This window comes from Pterocles gutturalis, unplaced genomic scaffold (assembly GCF_000699245.1).
Source record: "Pterocles gutturalis isolate BGI_N339 unplaced genomic scaffold, ASM69924v1 scaffold21523, whole genome shotgun sequence".
Classification (NCBI taxonomy): domain Eukaryota; kingdom Metazoa; phylum Chordata; class Aves; order Pterocliformes; family Pteroclidae; genus Pterocles; species Pterocles gutturalis.
The window spans coordinates 23,326-44,114 of NW_010121132.1; the positions used below are offsets into that span (position 1 = coordinate 23,326).

The window sequence follows — 20,789 nt, forward strand, 5'->3', positions numbered from 1 at the left end:
AGGTTTGTTTTCAGTACTTGAGCAACTTTTTTGTGTGATTTTAGTAAAATATAAGTGGATGTTAACGGTTTGGTTTCTTGTGACACAAACAAAAAATGGAGTAACAGCCTTTATTTGTCTTTTGAGCAAGAAATAGATATCTCCTCGTTCTTCCCACCCTCTTCCCTCCCTTCATGCAAAAACTTTACAATATAGGCGTTGTTATTTGGTGACAGTTGGTTAGTTATTCTATTGTTGCGCTCCTGTGCCAATCTCGTGATTTTTATAGCACTGCTGTATCAATCACGTGATTGACTTGCAATACTGCTGATTTTTTTTATTTTTTTTAATTAACTGTTGAAAGTTGAACAAACCTAAATCACTTGTAATCATCGAAGTTCATATCTCAGGTAGTTTGTTGCTGAATTTAAGCAATATCTGTTAAATAAAGGTTATGTAGCAACCCCTCGTAGTGGGTAGATTAATAGCTACTGCACATCTGCATACCAGTCCCTCACCTCTCAAGAGAGTTAAAATGCTGCTCTGTCTCTATAGTATTACAGTTCTAAGGTATCAAGGAATGCTCATCTTTAAAAACTGGACTTACTAGCATTGGCTATAAAAAGTTCATTTTCAGGATAGTATTTGAGACTTAAACCAAGTAAGAAACAAGTCTCACAAAAAATAGCTCTGCAGGGTAAAGGCTGTGATAATTATCTTACTTGTATATGGCTGTAGGAGAACGATGAGAGGTGTGATTTTTGTAAAGGTCGAAGGGTGCAAGGGCTATGCAAATGTCTCTCATAGTAGCAGCAGCATCTGACTTCAAAGTGCCTCTGTCTCTCAGGAGTAAAATTTGTAAATGTTAGCTCAGTTCACTTTAGGTTGTCAGTAAACTATAGTTCTTCTTCTAGAAAAAGACTTGTGGTTTCTGCAACCTGTTCACTTGTGCTTCGGGCTTGTCTAAGAGAAACTGAAAAGTTTGTAGCCTGTGGTGGTATTTGAAATTTTATTTCCAGCTTTTTCATTTGCCTTTTTCTAAATTAGTTTGGGCTGGCTGTCTGATCATTGATTGTGGATTTCCCACTCCTGCATCAGTTGTTCGTCCTGTCCTTGAACAGGTTGCTCATTGCAGCACAATGGAGACAGTTTGTGTTTTCCTTTCTTTTACCGTTCAGGTGCTACTGGATGGTAGAAGATGGAGTTTGATAACTTATTAATTGCTCTCCAGGAGCACAAGGCGGCTGGAAGTGGCAAATTTAGTGCATAGAGGAACACACCAATCCCCCCCCATAACATCAAAACCCATTATTACTTTCACTATAGTCTAAAGAACTGCTGGGAGGGGGGGTGGGGATATTTTGCTGGCTGTGATTTGTGATGCTCAGTTGCAAACAAACTCAGAATTCTATCCTGACACGGCTGTCAGGTAGCTAGTTTTCTGGGAGGGAAAAGAAAAAAAATCTCCATCTTTACTCTTCTCTGGTTGAATCTGTTCGCGTTTCTCTGTAAAATAATATGATAGATAATGGCTTAGTAAGTTACCAGGGTGTGTAGTCACAACAAAAGACTATAGAGCTTCCATAAAGTGAGTGCCACTTGAAAGCCATTGCTTTAAAGCAATACTCAAGACGGTTTGTAACAGCCAAATGAGGTTGAACAGGCTGGCATCGAAGCCGCTGTGTATTTTGAAGCTTGGGGAGTTGCAGAGTTGGTGGAATTGGTAGCTTAAAGCAGTAATATTCTAGTGGTCTCTGCAAGAAAGAAGATTGAATCACCAAAGTAATAGGAGTTACATTTCATAGCTCTTTGACCCAAGCAGATCAATTTTGAGAACCAAAGCGTCTAAATCCAGCAGTTCTTGCCTGATTTAGTATTTCCAATGGCAGTGCTTCAGTTGAACTGAAGAAGTAGGCTCCGGTGAGCCTCACGAGGTTCAACAAGGCCAAGTGCAGGGTCCTGCAGCTGGGTGGGGGCAACCCCTGGTATCAAGATTGGCTGGGGGATGAAGGGATGGAGAGCAGCCCTGCGCAGGAGGATTTTGGGGTACTGGTGGATGAAAAGCTGACAATGTGCACTTGCAGCCCAGAAAGCCACCCGTGCCCTGGGCTACATCAGAAGCAGGGTGACCAGCAGGTCAAGGGAGGGGATTCTCCCCCTCTGCTCTCGTGAGACCCCCCCTGCAGTGCTGCATCCAGCTCTGGGGTCCTCAGCACAGGAAGGACATGGACCTGTTGGAGCAGGTCCAGAGGAGGCCACAAGAAAGATCAGAGGGCTGGAGCACCTCCTGTACGAGGACAGGCTGAGAGAGTTGGGGTTGTTCAGCCTGAAGAGAAGGCCCTGGGGAGACCTCATTGTGGTCTTTCAGTCCTTAAACGGGGGCTTAGAAGAAAGATGAGGACAGACTTTTTAGTAGGGCCTGTAGCAATAGGACAAGGGGTAATAATTGTAAACTGAAAGAGGGTAGATTCAGGCTACATATAAGGAAGAAATTTTTTACGATGAGGATGGTGAAACACTGGAACAGGTTGCCCAGAGAGGTGATAGGTGCCAGATTACTATTTCCAAGCTTTAAAAAAATTCTGTCCTGTGTTATCTGTTGTGCAACGGTGTGCTATTGTGTTTATGCACAAGAAGACAAAGACTGTACAGAGAAGCTTGGGTTTTAATACAGTTCTGTTAGATGAAATTTGTATACATTTAAGCTGCTGACATGAAAAGCTTGTGTTACAGTCTGTCAGAGGGGAAGAAAGAGTGAAGGGGAACTTGTTTCTGAGCTTCTGCTTTGCAGATACAGCATACCCTCCTTGAGGCTATGTGTAAGTAACTGTCATCATAAATGTTCTAGATAAAAAGTGCTTATTGTCAAGCACTTCTCTCAAGTGAACTTCATAATTATAACTATGAATTCTTCAGGTGTTGGCTCTGTTTAATAAGTACTCAGTGATACTAGTTGAAATACATGCCTGTGAGTATTACCAAAGCTCTGCGTGGGTTTTATTTAGCAGTCCAGTCAGTGATGTCTGTATGCATTTAAATTGCATTTTAGTGTTATTACTAATCAATTGTTCAACTGACATGGAGTTAAGAAATAGGCATGGGCAACATAAGCAGCCCTGAATGTATCTAAACACAAGTTGCCTTTCATCTCAATTCTGTCCTAGTTAAGCGATGCTTTGTCTTTTATAAATCTGTCATTCTTGTGGAAGTGCAGTGTTTTGTGTCTTGGACTTCTTTCTGATGAACCCCAAAAGATGGGGCTTGTGCTCTGGCTTCTCCGAGCCTCTCTCTGCTGCCTCAGACCCTCGCTAGCTCTTTCCTGTCTGTTTTCCGTCTGTGGGCGTTGTGGGATCGCAGCTCCTGGGGACTTGAACTCAATAGAAATAATATGCTACCAAATATAACGGATGGTGAAGAGGGTCCTGCTGTTCGAATTGAGTGTCCAGGATACAGAAACCTAATGTTAAGCCAAGCTCGTGTGTTTCTGTGTATTCATTTAGCGTTTTAATATGACTCTTAATTTTTGTAGTTTGCTGCTGAAACTTCATTTCAGGAACACTTAGTGGATTTTTCTTCATCTGTTAAAGGACTTAGGTAATGTTAGAGCACTTAGTTTTACCCTCAGTGTTGATAAGTGTTTGGTAAGTTATTTTTACATAATAAATTCTTAATATAGTAGGAAATGTGAATATATGTAATACTTAGAACTTGTTTTTTTTCTAATAATGATATTTTCAGTAGATTAATTCCCAGAGGAGCCAAAGCTTAATAAATAGTGTTCTTAATACTTATTGTAATTCTTGCAGTAAACTCTGGTAGAGGCTGTGATCAAGCAGTGATGTGTTAGGCTTCAGTTTCCCTTTGTACCTTTTAAGCATGTGAATAGTCCCACTGACTTTGTGGTGGTCGTGGGGCTGAGCTCTGTGTTATGGTTTACTTACTAACTTCAAAATTTTCATTTCAATGTTTGTAGTTGGTGTATGAATTTTTCCTGAGGTTTTTGGAGAGCCCGGATTTTCAGCCTAGCATTGCAAAGCGATATATTGACCAGAAATTTGTACAGCAGGTAAGTAGAGAGTTTTCCCACCCCTAGATTTAAAGATCATCTCTCAAGCTTAACTTACCAGATGATTGTACAGTTAAGGAGAATATTAAAGCTTTCATGTTGATACAGGGTTAAATTTTGGCTGTTTCAGCAGTGGCTTCTGCCAAATGCTAAACATACCACACAGGCTGTATGGAATTAGTAACTTCAGGTTTTCAGGTATCAACATCAGTGCTTTGCATGCAAGATATTTGTAATTTGTAAATACAAGTTGTGTTTCTAATGATTTGTAACTTCAGTCAAATCAATGTGCTAGTTAAATTTTTGTAGTGCTTTTATGTGTGGTTTTTTCGTAGATTTATCATGGGAAAACTTAGAGGAAACATTTTTGCTCTAAAAAGTTCGTGTACTTACTGTACATGAAATGTGTTCCAACATCTGCTAACTTGTAACTACATAGTGGTGTTCTTTTTACAATCCGTGTTTTAACCACAGAAGGAAAATCAACTAAGAAAGTATATAGGAGAATGATGCTTCACCATGCAGAGTAACTATGAGCAAGAAAGTGAAGTGAGATTTCAAATTAAATGTAACTTCTCAAGGAATTATGCTGTAGAATACCATAACAATTTTTGTTCAAAGTTAACTTGGTGGGGATATTGGGTTTTTTTGTTATGTCAAAATACTTATTTGTCAAGAAAAAGCTCAGTATCTGAAGAGTGAGTGCTGGCAGGCCATCACAGTACAGTGATGAAAAATAAAAACATGGATGGACACTTTCCCTCCCCACCTTCAGTGACTGCATTTAATTTCCCCTTGTTTGGTTTTACTGTTCTTGTTTATAGGTGTTTCCTCCTCTGTTTTATTCAACTTTCCCACAAAATTTAGGTTTGAAGCTCCTGCTGTATTATTGGCCAGGGTTATCCAATTTACTAATTGCCCCATGGCACTTAAGAGCCATGTTGCAGAATTTTGGTTCCTGACATTTCGCTTGTGCTCTAGAGAAAGATCAAGCAAAACAATGCAATGAACAGCTAGCTATATATGGAAAAAAAGAGTGGAGTAGTGACCCAGAGAATTTCCTTCTAAATATAAAAATGAAATGAGCCTGAACCAAGCTCCTGAATGGCTGTTTCCAGTCCCAAGTGCTGCTTGGTGTAGACACACCTGAGCTCACAGACCTGGGCTGAGCAGGAGACTGTGGTGACTGCTTGAGCGAAGTTAGGAACTTGTTTAGCGCAGTTGACGTTTCTGAATATGCTCTTACTTGGACATACAAGGGGAAAAAAAATAAAATAATGGTCTGTAAGGGATTGGGATATCTTTTGATGTCTTCAAGTGAGTATGGTCTTTTTTCTATCCTTGGAAAACTTTCTACAAGAAAAAAAATGTGTGGAAAATCTTACCTAGCTCGTTGTGGCATTTAGTCTGTATTAGCAGATAATTAGTTAATAATTACATATCTTTGCTTAGTTTATTCCCCCCCCTTAAATAATTAATTGTGAAATTTCCTGTACAGGAACAAAAACATGTTAATCACACAGAATATATAAAAGGAAAATGGGGGTGGGGGTATGTAAAAGGTGTGTTTAAAAGGAAGGAGGTGAGGGCAGGGAATACTGTTTGTAGATTTGGACAGAAATGAAACAACTTCTGCTTGCAGCGATTTTTCAATTTTTTTTTAATTTTTTTTCCCCACAGCTTATTTTTAATGTGTTATCATTCTCTTAAATTTATCTCTCCTTCTCCCCCTGAAGAAATATGCATGGTCTTATCATCCACTTATCCTGCAAAATGATTCTGCAAACAATGGTGCTTTTGGTTAATCGTCAAGACACAAGTAGCTTTTTGAGATGAGTAGTACAGGATTTTAATTAAAAATTGTAAATATCTGACACAGATTTTAATCATTCTGATCTCTTAAAGACCAAGTATAAAACACTTACTAAGGTTTGATAAGGTTTGGATGAGGGAGTAGAGTGCACCCTCAGCAAGTTTGCTGATGACACGAAACTGGGAGGAGTGGCTGTTTCATTTTTAGTTTGATAGTGTGATAGTTGTTGGAATGGTGTTGATGTCCGTTGTATACAGGCTTCTGAAGAGAATGAAGCTGCTGGTTTTGTTTTTTTAAATAATAATCTTTATTAAAAATCTGATTTTGAAAATAAAATATGGACATCCAAACAAAGTTTTTTAGTTAAATTTATTATGATTTTTCTAATGTAAACCTGTAAATTAAAAACAAAACTTGAATCACTTAGTAACATAACAAAGTTCAAGTCTTTCAAAAGTAATACATTTCAATTTAATTTTTAAAGCTGTTGGAGCTCTTTGATAGTGAAGACCCACGGGAACGTGATTTCCTAAAGACAGTTCTTCATCGAATTTATGGAAAGTTCCTTGGTTTAAGAGCATTCATCAGGAAACAGATTAACAACATTTTCCTCAGGTATGCTGTACATGTATATGTGTGTGTGACTAGGTTGAGGAATATTTTCTTGCCTTCGTGGTCTGGGTCTGCAGTGATTTATTCTTGAAATAAAAGACCTGGTTTTGGTCTGTGATCTGGCTTTCAAATATTTCAAAGGTTATTTCAGGTTATTTATTTGAAACCTCTGATCCTCTGTTTCGATTTTTTAATGGTTGTCTTTTTTCATAACAGGTTTATATATGAAACAGAGCACTTCAATGGTGTTGCTGAACTTCTTGAGATATTAGGAAGGTAAGTTTGACACAGGAAAAAATATAAAATGTTATTGTGGGTGTTTACTTCAGCTTTCTTGCTTTGGAAATGGAGGGGGGAAGAGAATTATTACAGTAATGTGATGAAGTGCAGTCACTGATATAATCTAATACTGTTGGGGTTACCATCTGAATATCAAATTAGGATATAGAGTAATAATTTTTCTTTTTCAGTGCAAGTTTAAAGATGACTTGCAAAATATTTCTCAAGGGTCCTTGTTTGTCAGGAATATCTGCTTCTGCTTATCTTACCTGATAGGTGACGTGTTCTTTGATTCAGAAAATGAATGTTAACTTTTGTCCTCATGCTGAATGAAATGCTTTAATCTTTGTCAGCTTGGGTTGTCTTTACATTCTATTCAGGAAAGCCTTCTAAGTGCTAGGGGTTTTTAGGGGTTTTTTTGGACACTGTTTCACTAATTTGATTTTTAACTTTGAAGTTTCTTGTGGCAGTATTTTACTGTTTTTCCGAAACTGTCACACATATTTCACAGCAGAAAATTTTATAAATATTACTGGTCTAATTGGAAATACAAACATTGTGAAACTATTGTAGAACAAATTTTCATTAAAATCAAGTGAAAGGGATACCAATTTTTTCTTGCATCTAAAATGTAGGGGAGGTGGGGGAGGAAGCCCCAACCCCTTACTGAAGGACTTCTGTCTGTTCTACAACTCATCAACTTTTAAAAATAAGAATTTATAAAAATAAGATTACTGAATCAATGAGACAACTTTTTAAGTTTGTTTTTTGGAGGGAAAGGTTGTTCAACAACCTCAAAACAAACATTCAAACTGCCTTGGTAAAATAGTTCGAAATTGTATGTCATCTAGTTGTCTTTTAGTTTTGTTTTTTTTACAAAAATTCTTGACTTGCTAGGAAAATTAATTATTTTTTAATAAAAATAAATCCTGCTTATTCATGTTTTCAGTATTATCAATGGTTTTGCCCTGCCACTGAAAGCAGAACACAAACAGTTCCTTATGAAAGTTCTGATTCCCATGCATACTGCAAAGGGATTAGCTTTGTTTCACGCACAGGTAAGCTTTTGCCTATTTTTAAGAGTGGTGGGGTTTTTTGTATTTGTGTTTGAAACTGATGAAATTTAAAGCAGTATGTGTTACAAGTATTTTGGAATATTGATATTATAAATTTGGTGACTTTTTTTAAAGATCTTACAGATCTTATGTCTAAATGTTAATTTTGAGATCATATTTAGCATACATTAAAAGTGAAAGAATATAACAGCAAGTCAAAGTCATGTCAGCTGGAGTAGGAAGCTTTTCTTGCTTGCTAGTCTTGTCACACTTTAAGCTTCATTTAATCCCAGAACCTTGTGCTGTTCCCACTTCCTTTATGTAACCTAAATGCAGTGTATAAAGGAACCTTCAGTATGGCCAGGTGCTTATTTCAGAAGTGCTTTTTTTATTTTTAAAACCATACCAGTGATGGGGAGGGGAGGAGAATGTTGGCTATAAATGGCAGAAATGTCTAGTAGCTCTCTGGATCAGCTAGAAATTATGCAGAACCATGACACACTGTCAGAATGCTGCAGTTCCTTATTTGACTTCCATTCTCATACTTTGCGCAGATGTGCAGCTTTTCATTTGAGGAGTAATGTATATCCTTTCCAGACATATGGCACTTGAGTATTGAATACCTTTGATGCAAACTTGCAAGTAATTCTGCCGTGGCTAGTTAAAAAACTTGCTTTGCTAACTTTGCTCGCTAATACAGCTCCTTATAGTCTAACGATACAAGGAAATGAGTTTCTAATTAAAGTGAAATCATTATGACTATATAGCGTACAAACAGGATCAAGTCAAGAGCTCAGTTAACTCCTAATTCTCATATAAAGTTTTAATTAAATCATTTGTGGTTTATTGCGATGCGATAGGCTGCTCCATGGAGTGAGTCAGTGATGTGACAGGGACCAATCACTTGCCAAAGGTGTTCTCACTGACAGACCAGTACAGCAAGCTACTTGATCTGAAGGGGTCCTGTCAGTTTAGCTGTAATGTGTACCTGAAAGTAGCGTTTGGTGTGCTGACCAGGCTACTCATCGATCCTGCATAAGCCGCTAGTGCCATGGGCAGTTTCAGCACCGCGCATTTCTGGTTTCATATTATCCTGAAGGTGTAAACTCGCATTAAATCTGCTTTGCAATCAGGAGTGGCCGGTTGCTTTGTTGCTACAGTACAAGTTCAGCCTGCCCTTGGAAGTTGAAGCCTTAAAGCTGAATTAAGTTTGTCTTTGTCTTTGAACATAACGCATTACTGTACAACATATAATGGGGTTTTATGAGACTATTGTGTGATATTATTTTTTGCATCTACACATATGCATCCTTAGCCTATGGGTAAAAGAAATAAATTAGACATGTTGTAATTACAGTATTGCAACTATCTGCTTTGGGATAACAGATTAAAAAAAAAAAAAAGGAAAGATAATGCTTGGATTTGAGTATCCTAAGTATTGAAATGTCCATGCATTACATCTAAGTGGCTTTTGTCATCACTTTATATTTTGAGATGACAAATACTGTGACTTCCTAAAATCAGTCTTAATGGAATCCAGGATTGTAACTGCTCTAGTAATAGGGTTATTGTATGGTTTCTGTCTGGGCAGAGGTATGGTTGTTTAGTTACTTAATGTGCTAAGTAACTAAACAATAAGTAATTATATAACGTATAATATCACACTTCGGCCTCAGAAGACCCCTGGACAGAAATCAGTGGAGGCTGGGAGAGTGTGCTGGTGACTTAATCACCTTTTGCTTCCCCCTCTTCACGCTCTTGCACAGGCATTTGTTGTTGGCCGTGGCTGGCGACGGGACACTCAGCTGGACAGGTGCTGCCTGGTCTCTTGTGGCCATATAACACATGGAAATTCTTTCACATGTCATCTTATCAGAGAACGTTGCACGCTGTAGAGGTCTAGTACCTGAGCTATGTGTGCTCAGTCAACTCTGTTTTAAAACATTTTTTTGATTGAAAGTATAACTTTTTTACTGCAATGTAGATGTTTGAAAATGATAGATTTTTAATGTTAGTACAGGGATTGATGTTGAGAAAAATCTGTCTGGGTACTGGATCCGAGTTAGAGAAATAAACCATCAAGCTTAAAAGTAATTTTCTTCTAAGAAGAAAAAAAAAATAATAATTTTGGTATGCAGGAAGTTTTTGTAAGATAGGGCAGGCCTGTGTATCTTGATGCTTTAATTGCTGATTTGTTTAGTTTGGAAGAATTTTAAATGGCTCTGTAGGGGTGTTTGGGGTTGGGTTTTTCCCCCCTCCTGATCTGAAGTGCTTCCATTATAAGTTGTGATATTTAGTTACGCTGCAATGTCTAAACAGTGTCTGTTTAAACTAAATAATCATATGACTTGCATTCTAGCTCGCCTATTGTGTTGTACAGTTCCTGGAAAAAGATACGACTTTAACAGAGCCTGTAAGTGTTTTTCAGTTGAATGTTTTTCTGTTTTTAATTTCAACTAAGTATTTCAGTGTAACTTGTTAGAATTATATAGCAGTGCTATCTGTGCTATGTTGATTAGTGATCCATAGGTGATTTTTTGAAAAAACAAAAAAGAAAATTATTTAAATCTAGGACAGTTGTTAAGAAGATTCTGTGTTATAGAGTGCAGTTATCTCTTCACCTGTGACCAAGATACAGCACAAATTTAAATAAGTTTGAACCACTGCTATCATGCAAATTACCTCATATGAGAAAGCATGTAAAAACTTCTTACCTTCTTACTTCTCCTGGTAAGAACTAAAATTTCAGCATTTTTGGTGCTGATGGCTTGTGCCTAGCCACTGTATAAAGCTGAAATGTTTCAGGGCATAAACAATCCCAAAATAAAAATTGGAAAAAATAACAACACTTTATTTAGACAGAACTCCGAAATTCTAAATGCGATGTTTCTGTTCTGTCTCTTCAGTTGCTGGGCTGCCTCTTGGCAGTTGTAATACAGGTGCTTCAGGCATCAGTGGCTTTTGCCAGACTGAATCTCCCATAACACATATTGACAGCTCAGCTAAAAAGGGGTTTGCAGTGCTTCATGCAAGGGCTTTGGCAATGCCCGTAAAGAGGAATGCAGGCTCAGGGCAGTCAGCAGCTCATGGGGACACAGACTGGTGTCAGATCAGCTGGAACAGAAACAGGTTTTTGTTGGACAATCAGAAATCTTTCTGTTAGGGGTATGCTGGTATTTAAATACACTATCCCTTTGTGTGACAGCAAATGAAGAGCTTCTGCAAAATCTAAATTTTTCTATAAAGAAAAAAGATAAAAAGCTTTGTGGAAACAGTCTTCACCAGCCTTTCAGTGGAAGGTTGTTTGCTGCACAGCCACTTAAGTGTTGATGTTCCTTTTCAGAAGACAAGTTACCTGTAGGTGGTGGAAGGTGATAGACCTGACCATCTATAAATTTGCCTTGTCTGCTTGAAGCATGTTCTTTCCTCCTGTTCTGCAGTGTTGCCACATACCCTTACTGACCAGTGTATCTTGTTGGATAGAGCCAGGAGAAGGAATTGCATAAGCCATATTCCTTAAGCCAAGCGATGAAACAATCCAGGCATTTTGACAGTTAAAGTTGATATGTGAGCAGAAAATGTGTAGTATTATGTAACAGCCTGCAAGACTGAATGAAGTGACAATGTGATAAAGTCAGAACTTCCTGATATGAATTTACAGAACTGTGATGCAGGATCCAAGCCCACACTTTGAAGCGGTAAGGCAGGGCTTTTTGAAGGAGGAGAGCCATAGTGCAATTCCGAGACTGTCTGGATCGTAGTATACAGTTCTGGTCACCTCTTAATCGGTAAAGATGAGTTCAGAATGGAGAAGATACAAGAACTCACTGCAGAGTCACTGCTCTGAGCATATAGTAAAATTGGTTTTATAAAGGAATAAAACTTAATAAGATGAGAGGAAGTGAAGCTTTAAGAAACTTTCTAGAATGCTTGTGAAGTAAATGTTAAAATTTGGGGCAACTGATGAGATAGTATTTGGATATTTTTTTTTTTTGGCTTTAGGTCAAGTAATATTTTAAGAACTCCATCAGAAGGCTGTCTTCATGAGTACCTTACTGTTATTTTTCTGGTAGATATTGTCACTCAGGGTCAATTTAGAGGACATTTAATCCGAGCTCTTGTAGCTATGGTAGTCTGCCTTAGGTCAGTCCTGATGTTTGTGGAGCTGACAAGAAGAGTTTGTTACCTAACCCTGCTAAGTGCAGTGGCCTTTACATTGAAGAAATCAGCCTAAACCTGCAGTCCTTGTACATAAGATAATTTTTCTAGCAGGTGCCCCCTGTTTTAAGTTACATTATGGGAATTTCATAGGTCAGGGAAGAAGGTTAATATTAAAGAGTTTTGTGTAGTTAAGAGCGGCAAGATTTCAGATCTGCATTCATGTTGAATATTTCTTTGAATAAAGTCTTTGAACATAAATGTGCCTGTATCCACTTCTTAATACGAAAGCACAGGGAAGCTGGAAACTGATACTCTCTCTGAGGAGCAAGGAGTTGGTATCTTGTTATTATCACTGTTATACTAGGAACATGTTATTTCCCTATCAAATTGAGGACATGAGTCTCTACAGCGAAGTATATTCAACACTTTTACCATAACAAGTGCTGAAAACTGCACTCTTCAGATAACTCAGTTTTTTTGCTTTTGAGACCAGTAAATTCATGGTCCAATTAGGGATACGTGGTAGGTTCTCACAGCTTTTCTTTGCCAAATGTGCTTGTCTGAATTTTTTTGTCTCACTTGCATTGTTCTGGGGGAAGGGAAGGTGTTGGCAGAATGAGCTATTATACCTGTAAATGTTCAGGTTTGTTCTTTAAAAATACGAAATCTCACTAGTATATAACTGATTCATTCAGTTACGAGCTAATTAACAGAACGTGGCCCTAGATTTACAGTGTATTTACGCAAACTAAAGTATGAATCTACAGAAGCAAGTGTAACTAATCAATTAACAGAACATGGCCCTAGATTTACAGTGTATTTACGTAAACTACTTTAAATTATGAATCTACAGAAGCAAGTGTAACTAATTGTGGGAGTTTAACCCAGCAGGCATCTAAATACTACACAGCCATTCTTGTGAAGTGATAAGGGTCTAAATTATTCTTATAACCTAAACAACATAAATATTTAAATGAGACAGCACAATATTTTCAGTGGAACTACGTTTAGCTGTATTCGGGTTTCATTGAACCTCTGGATAAGGAAAAGCGTGAAGTGATAAGGGTCTAAATTATTCTGATAACCTAAACAACATAAATATTTTAAATGAGACAGCACAATATTTATTTTCAGTGGAACTACATTTAGCTGTATTCAGGTTTCATTGAACCTCTGGATAAGGAAAAGCAAACTAGTGCTTTTTTTTTTTTTTTCAATCTTATCAAATATATAATAGGAACTTGTTCTGCTTTAACCTGTTTGTGTTTTTAATGTAGGTAATCAGAGGACTGCTCAAATTTTGGCCAAAAACTTGCAGTCAGAAAGAGGTTGGTTTTGTCTGTTGTGTCTGGTGTGTGCTGTGATATAAAATGATATGTGGCAGGTTCCTTGCCTTTCCTGTGCTTTTCAAGAGACCTTGCAGGAAAACTTGCAGTTCTTGAAGCTTCTTGAGGTGCTCATGTTTGTCGTGCAACTTGATGCAGTTGTTTTGTATGTCTTGTCTTTGGTGTTACTATGTTAAAACTATATTAAGAGTTGCATTCTGGTTATGATATTGCATAGAGAAAGTTTTCTGAAGTGAGAAATATTTTAGTAGATATAGACCAGGTTGGAGGTAGTCATCTGCAACATGACAGACTTAGCATTTGAGGTACTGAGTAAGCATCAGGAAAATCATACATATGTTATTTTTCTGTAATATAAAAATAACTTTAAATGGTCTTGGCAAAGTAATTTTTTTTCTGGTTTCTTCTATGTAGTTACAATAAGTTTAAAAATCAAGAGTTTGATTTTACGTCACCAGATCCCACCCCCCAACAGCTCTTTCAAAGTTGGGTCCTTGAACACTGTTGTCTTGTTTGTGTGAGTTGTGTTAAATTTTTCTGGGTCACCTACTTGGCGTTCTTCTGGTTGTAACTTAAAATGGGAATTAATGATCCAAAGCTATTTTGGAGAGCTTGGGTAATGGTAATCTCTGCAGCCATTCTTGAAGAAATGAAATGTTCTACTGGTTTTTTTAAACTGTAAAAAACCATATTCTACAGGAGCAGTTCTGTGAAGTGTTTAGAGCAATTACACAAAAGAAAAAATCCAAGATGAGAGCTGTAACCTGGTAGCTGAAGCTGATGACTGACTTCTTTCAGGCTGCTAAAAGCCTGTGGATGTCTAATGCATTGTAATTACATAGTGTTCTTTGCATGATTAATACATAAGCTGCTTTCTGTTTACAATGGCGATAAAAAATGTTCTCATACTTTCTGATGTGTTTCTTCTATACAAACAGGTGATGTTTTTAGGTGAAATTGAAGAAATCTTAGATGTAATAGAACCGACGCAATTCAAAAAAATAGAAGAGCCTTTATTTAAGCAAATATCCAAGTGTGTGTCAAGTTCACATTTTCAGGTAAAAAAAAAAAGTATAAAAAACACAACTTGTAGTAATTTACTTTGTGGCTGTTGACCCCTCAACTTTGCGTTTCAGGTTGCAGAAAGAGCTTTGTACTTCTGGAATAATGAATATATTCTTAGCCTGATTGAGGAGAACATTGATAAAATTCTACCAATTATGTTTGGCAGTTTATACAAGATCTCCAAAGAACACTGGAATCCGTATGTAATGTTTATCTATAGTACTGTAAATTATTGTCTACTGTTTCAAGTTTGGATTGTAAGCTTGTTAATGTGACTTAATTTTGACTTAAATCATATGAAATCAGTGAGATTATTGGTGCTAAAATGGATGTAGTTTTCAGCTATATAATTCTTTCACTGTTCTGCATTGTTATGATGGAGACCTGGAATTTATTGAAAAAAGTATGAGGAATGTGGATGATGGTCTTCATGCTGTCATCACATTTAATCTTATGTGTTAATTAAAAATGCAAATTAATACTACTTAGACCAAAACAATTTCCAAGTGATGCTTCTGCTATATTTATGCTTTGCTGTCCTTTACTGCTTTAGATGAACAAAATTCTGTCAGTGTCTTCGTAAGTTGTTTTTGCTGCCCAGTGAGATAAGAAGGGGAAAAGAGACTATCAGAGAAGAGCAATGCCTACCACTCTAAAGGATGGTAGGAATTAAATGAGTGGCTACTTCATTTTATATTTAATGCAACAAGTTAAATATTAGTATTTTTTATATTATATTTGAAAGAAGCGGTAATTATATTGAAATACTAAAAAGCTAATTTTGTTTGTGTCCTGCATCTTGAATTGAGTTGCAAGTTAATTTGCAGAACATAAAGCTTGTACAGGGAAAGATGGGGAAGAGTTTACCTACTTTTTTGATTAGTGATAAGTTTAATGATAAGCACCTTTTTAATGTTTAATTTTATTGCTATTTTTGCATTTCTCTGTATAATTAAGAGTGGGTTTAAAGGAGATAACACAATATTTAAAATAATTTATCAAATGCTTTCACAAAAAGAAGAGTAATACCTAACATGGAAATATGGACAGCCACCTAAGACACAACCAGCATTGCTCAAGCTTTTTAGTTTCTTAAAGAAGCTACGGTACTGCAAACCATTACCTGATGTTCTCAACTCAGTTTTCTAATGGGGCATGTGCAGCAAAGCTGCCTGCTGCCCAGGAACATTTCTGGTAGAGCTTTTAGTAGCTGTATTAAACCATGTGCCTGGGCTTCCTCTGCCTCATTCTTTTGCCCAGTCTTGAAGCTATTAGCCAGGAGTTTTGTTTTTCTAGACTCATATTTCATTACTCAAATTCTAAAAAACTGTTGTTAAAACTTGGGTTTATTAAACATCAACGTAATTGAATGGCTTTATCGTACAGCCACAATACTAATAATTATATCCTGTGCAATTACAAGAGTCAGGAATTTAAGGTTAAATAGGCATTTTAAAAAATGTTTAAATATGCAATTTATTAATTCACAGAGGAAACTATATGAAGTATTTTGTTCCAGAAAGCCACTGACCTCACAGCAGTATCTTATTTAAGAAGCTCAGAGTCCAAAGAAGAAATTGAGCGCTTGTTTACTGAAGTTAATTTTGTGTTGAGTAATTCCAATGGTTGTGTTCCTTCTGTTCTAGAACTATTGTGGCACTGGTATATAATGTGCTGAAAACCCTGATGGAAATGAATGGCAAGCTTTTTGATGAACTTACAAGCTCATATAAAGCAGAAAGGCAAAGGTACGGATTCTTCTGCCGAATGCCCATTGATGAACACACATCTGAAATGTACCAGCTGAAAAGAAACAAAATTCAACTGCTGTGGCTATGGGGCTCTGTAGTGGAACTGCTTATCAAATATTTGCTGCTGGGTGTTGCTTTGGTAAGAAGCACCCAAGCAGGCGTGTGCCAGTGGTGTGGTGCAAGCTGCAGCCCTGGGGGGCAGCAGGAAGGCCCCAGCTCCCCCTCCTGCCTGGGCAGGGAGTGTTCTCCCTCCTGTGTGGGAAAAGTTGGGTTCAGCTGTGGCTGAGGGGCTGCCTGGTGCTGGCTCTGCTGCTTCAGGCGGTGTTTGAAGAAAGCTGAGCTGGAGAATACTTGATAGCTCAGCTAAAACCTCTCTTATCCTACTAACCTACTAAGCAGTACTGTAAAGGAGTAAAGGACGCAAGGGCATACGTTATCCTGGGCCAGCTGAGACCACGTGCCAAGTCTTTTCAATAGTTATGCTTTCCCCCCCAAAGATGCTTAGTCCCTTAATTTGTTTGCATGTGATCAAGAACCTCCTTAGAATTGCAGTCATCTGTGCAAAAGCACCCTACGGCAGTTGTCTGAGTTTGTTGGAGCATAGTTAGAGTTTTACCACAAACTTACCAATTTGTACCCTTGCTTTTTAACAGAGGAAACTAATTGCCTCTAAAAATAGCTTTGCATTAAAAAATTACAAGAATAATTACTAGATGTAAATCACAGTTGTTAAGTAACTGCATCTCCACATTGCACTTAGGACACATCTAAAATTGATACTTGGCTCTTTTCTACAGAGAGAAGAAGAAAGAATTGGAACGTGAAGAGTTGTGGAGAAAGCTAGAGGAGTTAAAGCTTAAGAAGGCGATGGCAGAAAAGCAGAACAGCACTCACAACGTGCTCAATGCACACAATACAAGTGCCAAATGAAATTACCACCTCTACTCGGCAGACATACTTTTTTGTACCCTTTTGAAATATATAAGGTTTTGCAAAAGAAACCTCATCAGTATCATAGAAGCAGCCAACTTTTTCTCTGGCAAATGTAAAGATTTGAATTTAAATACAGCAGTTAAGTGATGTCATTACCACAGCATATTGTAAATTTGTCTAATTATTGATACACTGTCACTTCCAACGTTTCATAGAACTGAATTATCATCCTTAATGAGTGAAATAATTACGGGAGTGGTGAGAATTATGACTTGAATTTTTGATTGTGTTGCACATAGGTGGTATAGTTTGCTATGTACATTTTTTCCTTGTTTTATATGTACTTTTCACATTGCTGCATACTTTGGTTAAGATTATAGAAAAGGCTTCTAGTTGTGCTGTATTTTCTCAAATAAAACCAAGGTACGTTACCAGTAACCTGAGATACTCAGTACGTGCCCCTTACAGCACTGAAAGGAACTTGGGTATGGTGCTGTCCTTGAATTCCTGTCTGGATTCAGATTTAGATTGATATAATGCTCACATTAGAATGAGGCCAAGTAGGGAGAGAAAGTCAGCTTGAACAGGCTGGGGTAGTCCCTGCATCTGACCTACCACTTGGTGAGTGCCTCTAACCCATTCTTGCTGCCTCTTGGTCCTGGGCTACTAAGAGGTTTCCTCTTGCTACAGCTGAGGATGGAGCTTCCTCCAGAGAGCCCATCAATGATGCTCCTCATCAGCCCAAGGACTCCCTGCAGAGTAGTGCAGGTCTCAGAGACTCTCTTGGACATTCTGCATTAGTTTTAGCATCTCATAGACTGAAGAATGAGACCAAAATTGGGATTACTTTTTTTTTAGTATGGTGGGAAGGATGTCAGTTAATAGTTCCTTGTTTTATTTGAAGAAAATGCAGTCTGTTTCTTAAAGGTGAAAAGTTGACAATAGAAGTCTTGTCTGTTTACTTGATCAAGTATTTTTCACATCTTTTATCAGAGTACCATTCCAATCTCTTAAATTGCAGTTGTGTGGAAAACTTTTGTAATGAAAGATCTTTGGGGAATTGAGCAGCATTCAATAAAGTCTTTATGTTTGTATTTGGTGCTGTATATCACATTTTTGTGTTTGTGAAGATCAGGAGAACTAGAATGGCTTTTATGTGCAACCTCCTAACTGCATGTCTCTGAATAACCTGTGGCTTTTCACTGAGTGGCAGAAGTGTTTGAGGAGCAGGCTCCTGGAGCTTAATTTTTGGTGAGTAGGGTGGAAGGCTTTGTTCTGCTCTGGGGTGGTCAGGACAGCAGAGGCAGGTGTCCTGGGCTTGTTTTATCCATTGCTTGGCAGGTTTACTGACTTTATTCAAGCAGTTTCTAGGGGGGAAAAAGTCTCTACTACACTGAGTTGACTCTATCACACTTTTTTTGTTACTTCATTTTTGTCCCTAAGGAGTTGTGTTTCACAGAGGAAATGTGAATAACACTGCCTGAAGTGGATTACACTTGCAGGAGCTCTGTCTGATCAAAACCAATTAGTTGGTGCTCTCTACATGTCAGTTTTATATAAAAAGACTATGTAATCAGCTGGCCAAAGCAGACTCCACCATCGTAGGTGGCTGCCTGAAATTTGGAGGGGAAAAAAATTCCTTTAATTTTCATAGTGCTTCTTGAAGTCCTGAAGCCCAGTGTTAAAACACTGGGGCCTCCAAGGGCATGCTGTGCCAGCTCCAGAGGGAGATAACTATAATGCAGACACAATTTACCTCCATTTGGTACTTTAGTGCATTTTTTTTCCATAGAAGAATAAGCTCCCCAGTCTGAGATAGAAAGCATTTTCAGCTGTCTTCCAGTCTAAAGGAAATAGATTCCCTCATGTCTGTATAATTTAACACTTACCTTGCAATGGTACAAAGAATAAATTACTGGCATTTGTAGTTATGAGTTGTTAAAAAATTTACAAATACAGACAGCAAAAGTAACAAACCCAACACTGTAGCTATAAGAGGTCCATTTCAAACAAATTGTGCAACACTTGCCATTACAATCAATCACTCCTACAAATAGGTATATAAAAGAAAGGTTTCTTGTCTGCAGTCAGCTGGCCTGTTCTCGTAAAAACATTTTCATAGAAAACAAATCTTGGTAGGGGAGATGTAGTGACTGAAGTAGATGACTATGGCAATTTATTTTAAAAAAAATTACATACTGCAGAAAGGAGTGCAGCTGTTATTCAACCACACCCCCTACTTACCTGAGAGCTGGGGCTAAGCTCTCTTCCAGCCTACCTTCTCTGACCTCATTATCAAAAACAAGAACAAAAAATACAGGAGGATGCATCAGTTCCTGATCAAACTGTTGTTTCTAAATATTTTTGCAAAAGTCCAAAAAATAGCAGCTTTAATATCACTTCTTGTTAAAGGAACCCTTTGGTGTTTCTTTGCTAGTGAGGCATTAAGAAGACTCAGTTGTCTCTGTCTTACCTGGAGAAGAGGCCCTTAGTGGTGTATTTGGGAAAGCAAAGGACTGTAAGCTGACAGGGGAAGTCAGTGGAAGGCTTTCCTACAAGCATAGGCTGTTACATAGCAAAATCAACAGTTTTTTTCTTTATATGGATGGTCTAAGTGTAGGGTTTTCCCCCTTCCCCCTGTACTATTCACCTCTCCCCCCAAGTTTCTGTCCCATTCCCCACCACACCAGCACCTAGGGATGAAGTAGCTCTCACAGTTTGCTTCACCAGTGCACTCTTTGGTCTTTGCTGCTCCCCTGGTGTTTAGCTGCATTCACCATGTGCTGTGCCCTGTGCTAACCCACCTCAGCTGTGGCAGGTGCAACATGGGCCCTGCTGGACCAGAACCATTGTTGCAAGATACCAAACAGAGAGCAGTGACTGAACAGCACATGTTCTTGCATCCAAGCTTTTTTTTTTTTTTTTCTAGAAGGGTGTTATCAAGTTAGCTCAGACTATACAGCCAGTGCTGCTGTTTTGTTTTTCTTGTTGCAGTGAATTGTTGTTCCCTTGTTTAAGGCTGTGTTTGGTCAATGCAGTGCTTTGATTGGCTCTGGCAATCAGCTGAAAGTAGTAAATTTTGTTCCAAAATTCTGCCTTAGAAGGCAAAAAATAAGAGGGGGGGTAGTTTTGATACATTTACTACTATATTAATACTCTGTTAGTAGAGGATGGAAGAATCAAAAGATCCTTGTGACAAAGCCTTCAGGCAAACACCCAGTAGTGCACTGCTGCCCTGTAGATACCACAAGGGACTTATAAGGAAGAAAAAGACTGCACCACCACGGCACAGTTTGTTAGCATGCATTCATGTTATAACAGAGAATCACATTTAAATGCCAGGCTGATAAAAGACTATTTTTTTTCATTATTTCCTTACCAAAGACTGAGGAAAAGAGGGAGGAGCAACAGCCTGTGACATACTTTGAGATCTGTCATGAGCTCAGATGGCCAGGTATTGAGTTGTTTGAGTTTACTTTGAGTTGAACTGATCAGGAATAGGGTTGCTTTGTTTTTTACCTTGCCCTCTTGCAGTTAATACTCCTTCCCAGACTGCCTCCTGTAAAGCTCCAGATGAATCTGAGAGCAGGTAGTTTCAAAGAATGTACACAATATCTTATTTGAAGCAATTTTTTTTAATATTAAAGTCACAATACTTTAAATCAAAAATGACACATAATAGAATTCCAGTGTATTTTGTTTTAACATGTATTTTGGAGAGGGGAGACC

The 20,789-nt window shown here is 37.9% G+C and overlaps 1 protein-coding gene across 1 annotated transcript in view; it reads left to right on the forward strand.

Moving 5' to 3' along the window:
• The window catches only part of PPP2R5A (protein phosphatase 2, regulatory subunit B', alpha), a 40,456-nt gene extending 23,317 nt beyond the window's left edge, over positions 1 to 17,139 (forward strand). Inside the window, exons 4-13 of the mRNA XM_010077149.1 lie at positions 3,953 to 4,045; positions 6,343 to 6,473; positions 6,687 to 6,746; positions 7,699 to 7,807; positions 10,164 to 10,217; positions 13,243 to 13,293; positions 14,250 to 14,369; positions 14,448 to 14,575; positions 16,023 to 16,124; positions 16,925 to 17,139. Of these exons, the coding sequence (XP_010075451.1) occupies positions 3,953 to 4,045; positions 6,343 to 6,473; positions 6,687 to 6,746; positions 7,699 to 7,807; positions 10,164 to 10,217; positions 13,243 to 13,293; positions 14,250 to 14,369; positions 14,448 to 14,575; positions 16,023 to 16,124; positions 16,925 to 17,057 (981 nt within the window). The 3' untranslated portion in view covers positions 17,058 to 17,139. The remainder of the gene's footprint in view (positions 1 to 3,952; positions 4,046 to 6,342; positions 6,474 to 6,686; positions 6,747 to 7,698; positions 7,808 to 10,163; positions 10,218 to 13,242; positions 13,294 to 14,249; positions 14,370 to 14,447; positions 14,576 to 16,022; positions 16,125 to 16,924) is intronic.
• The last annotated feature ends 3,650 nt before the right edge of the window (positions 17,140 to 20,789 follow it).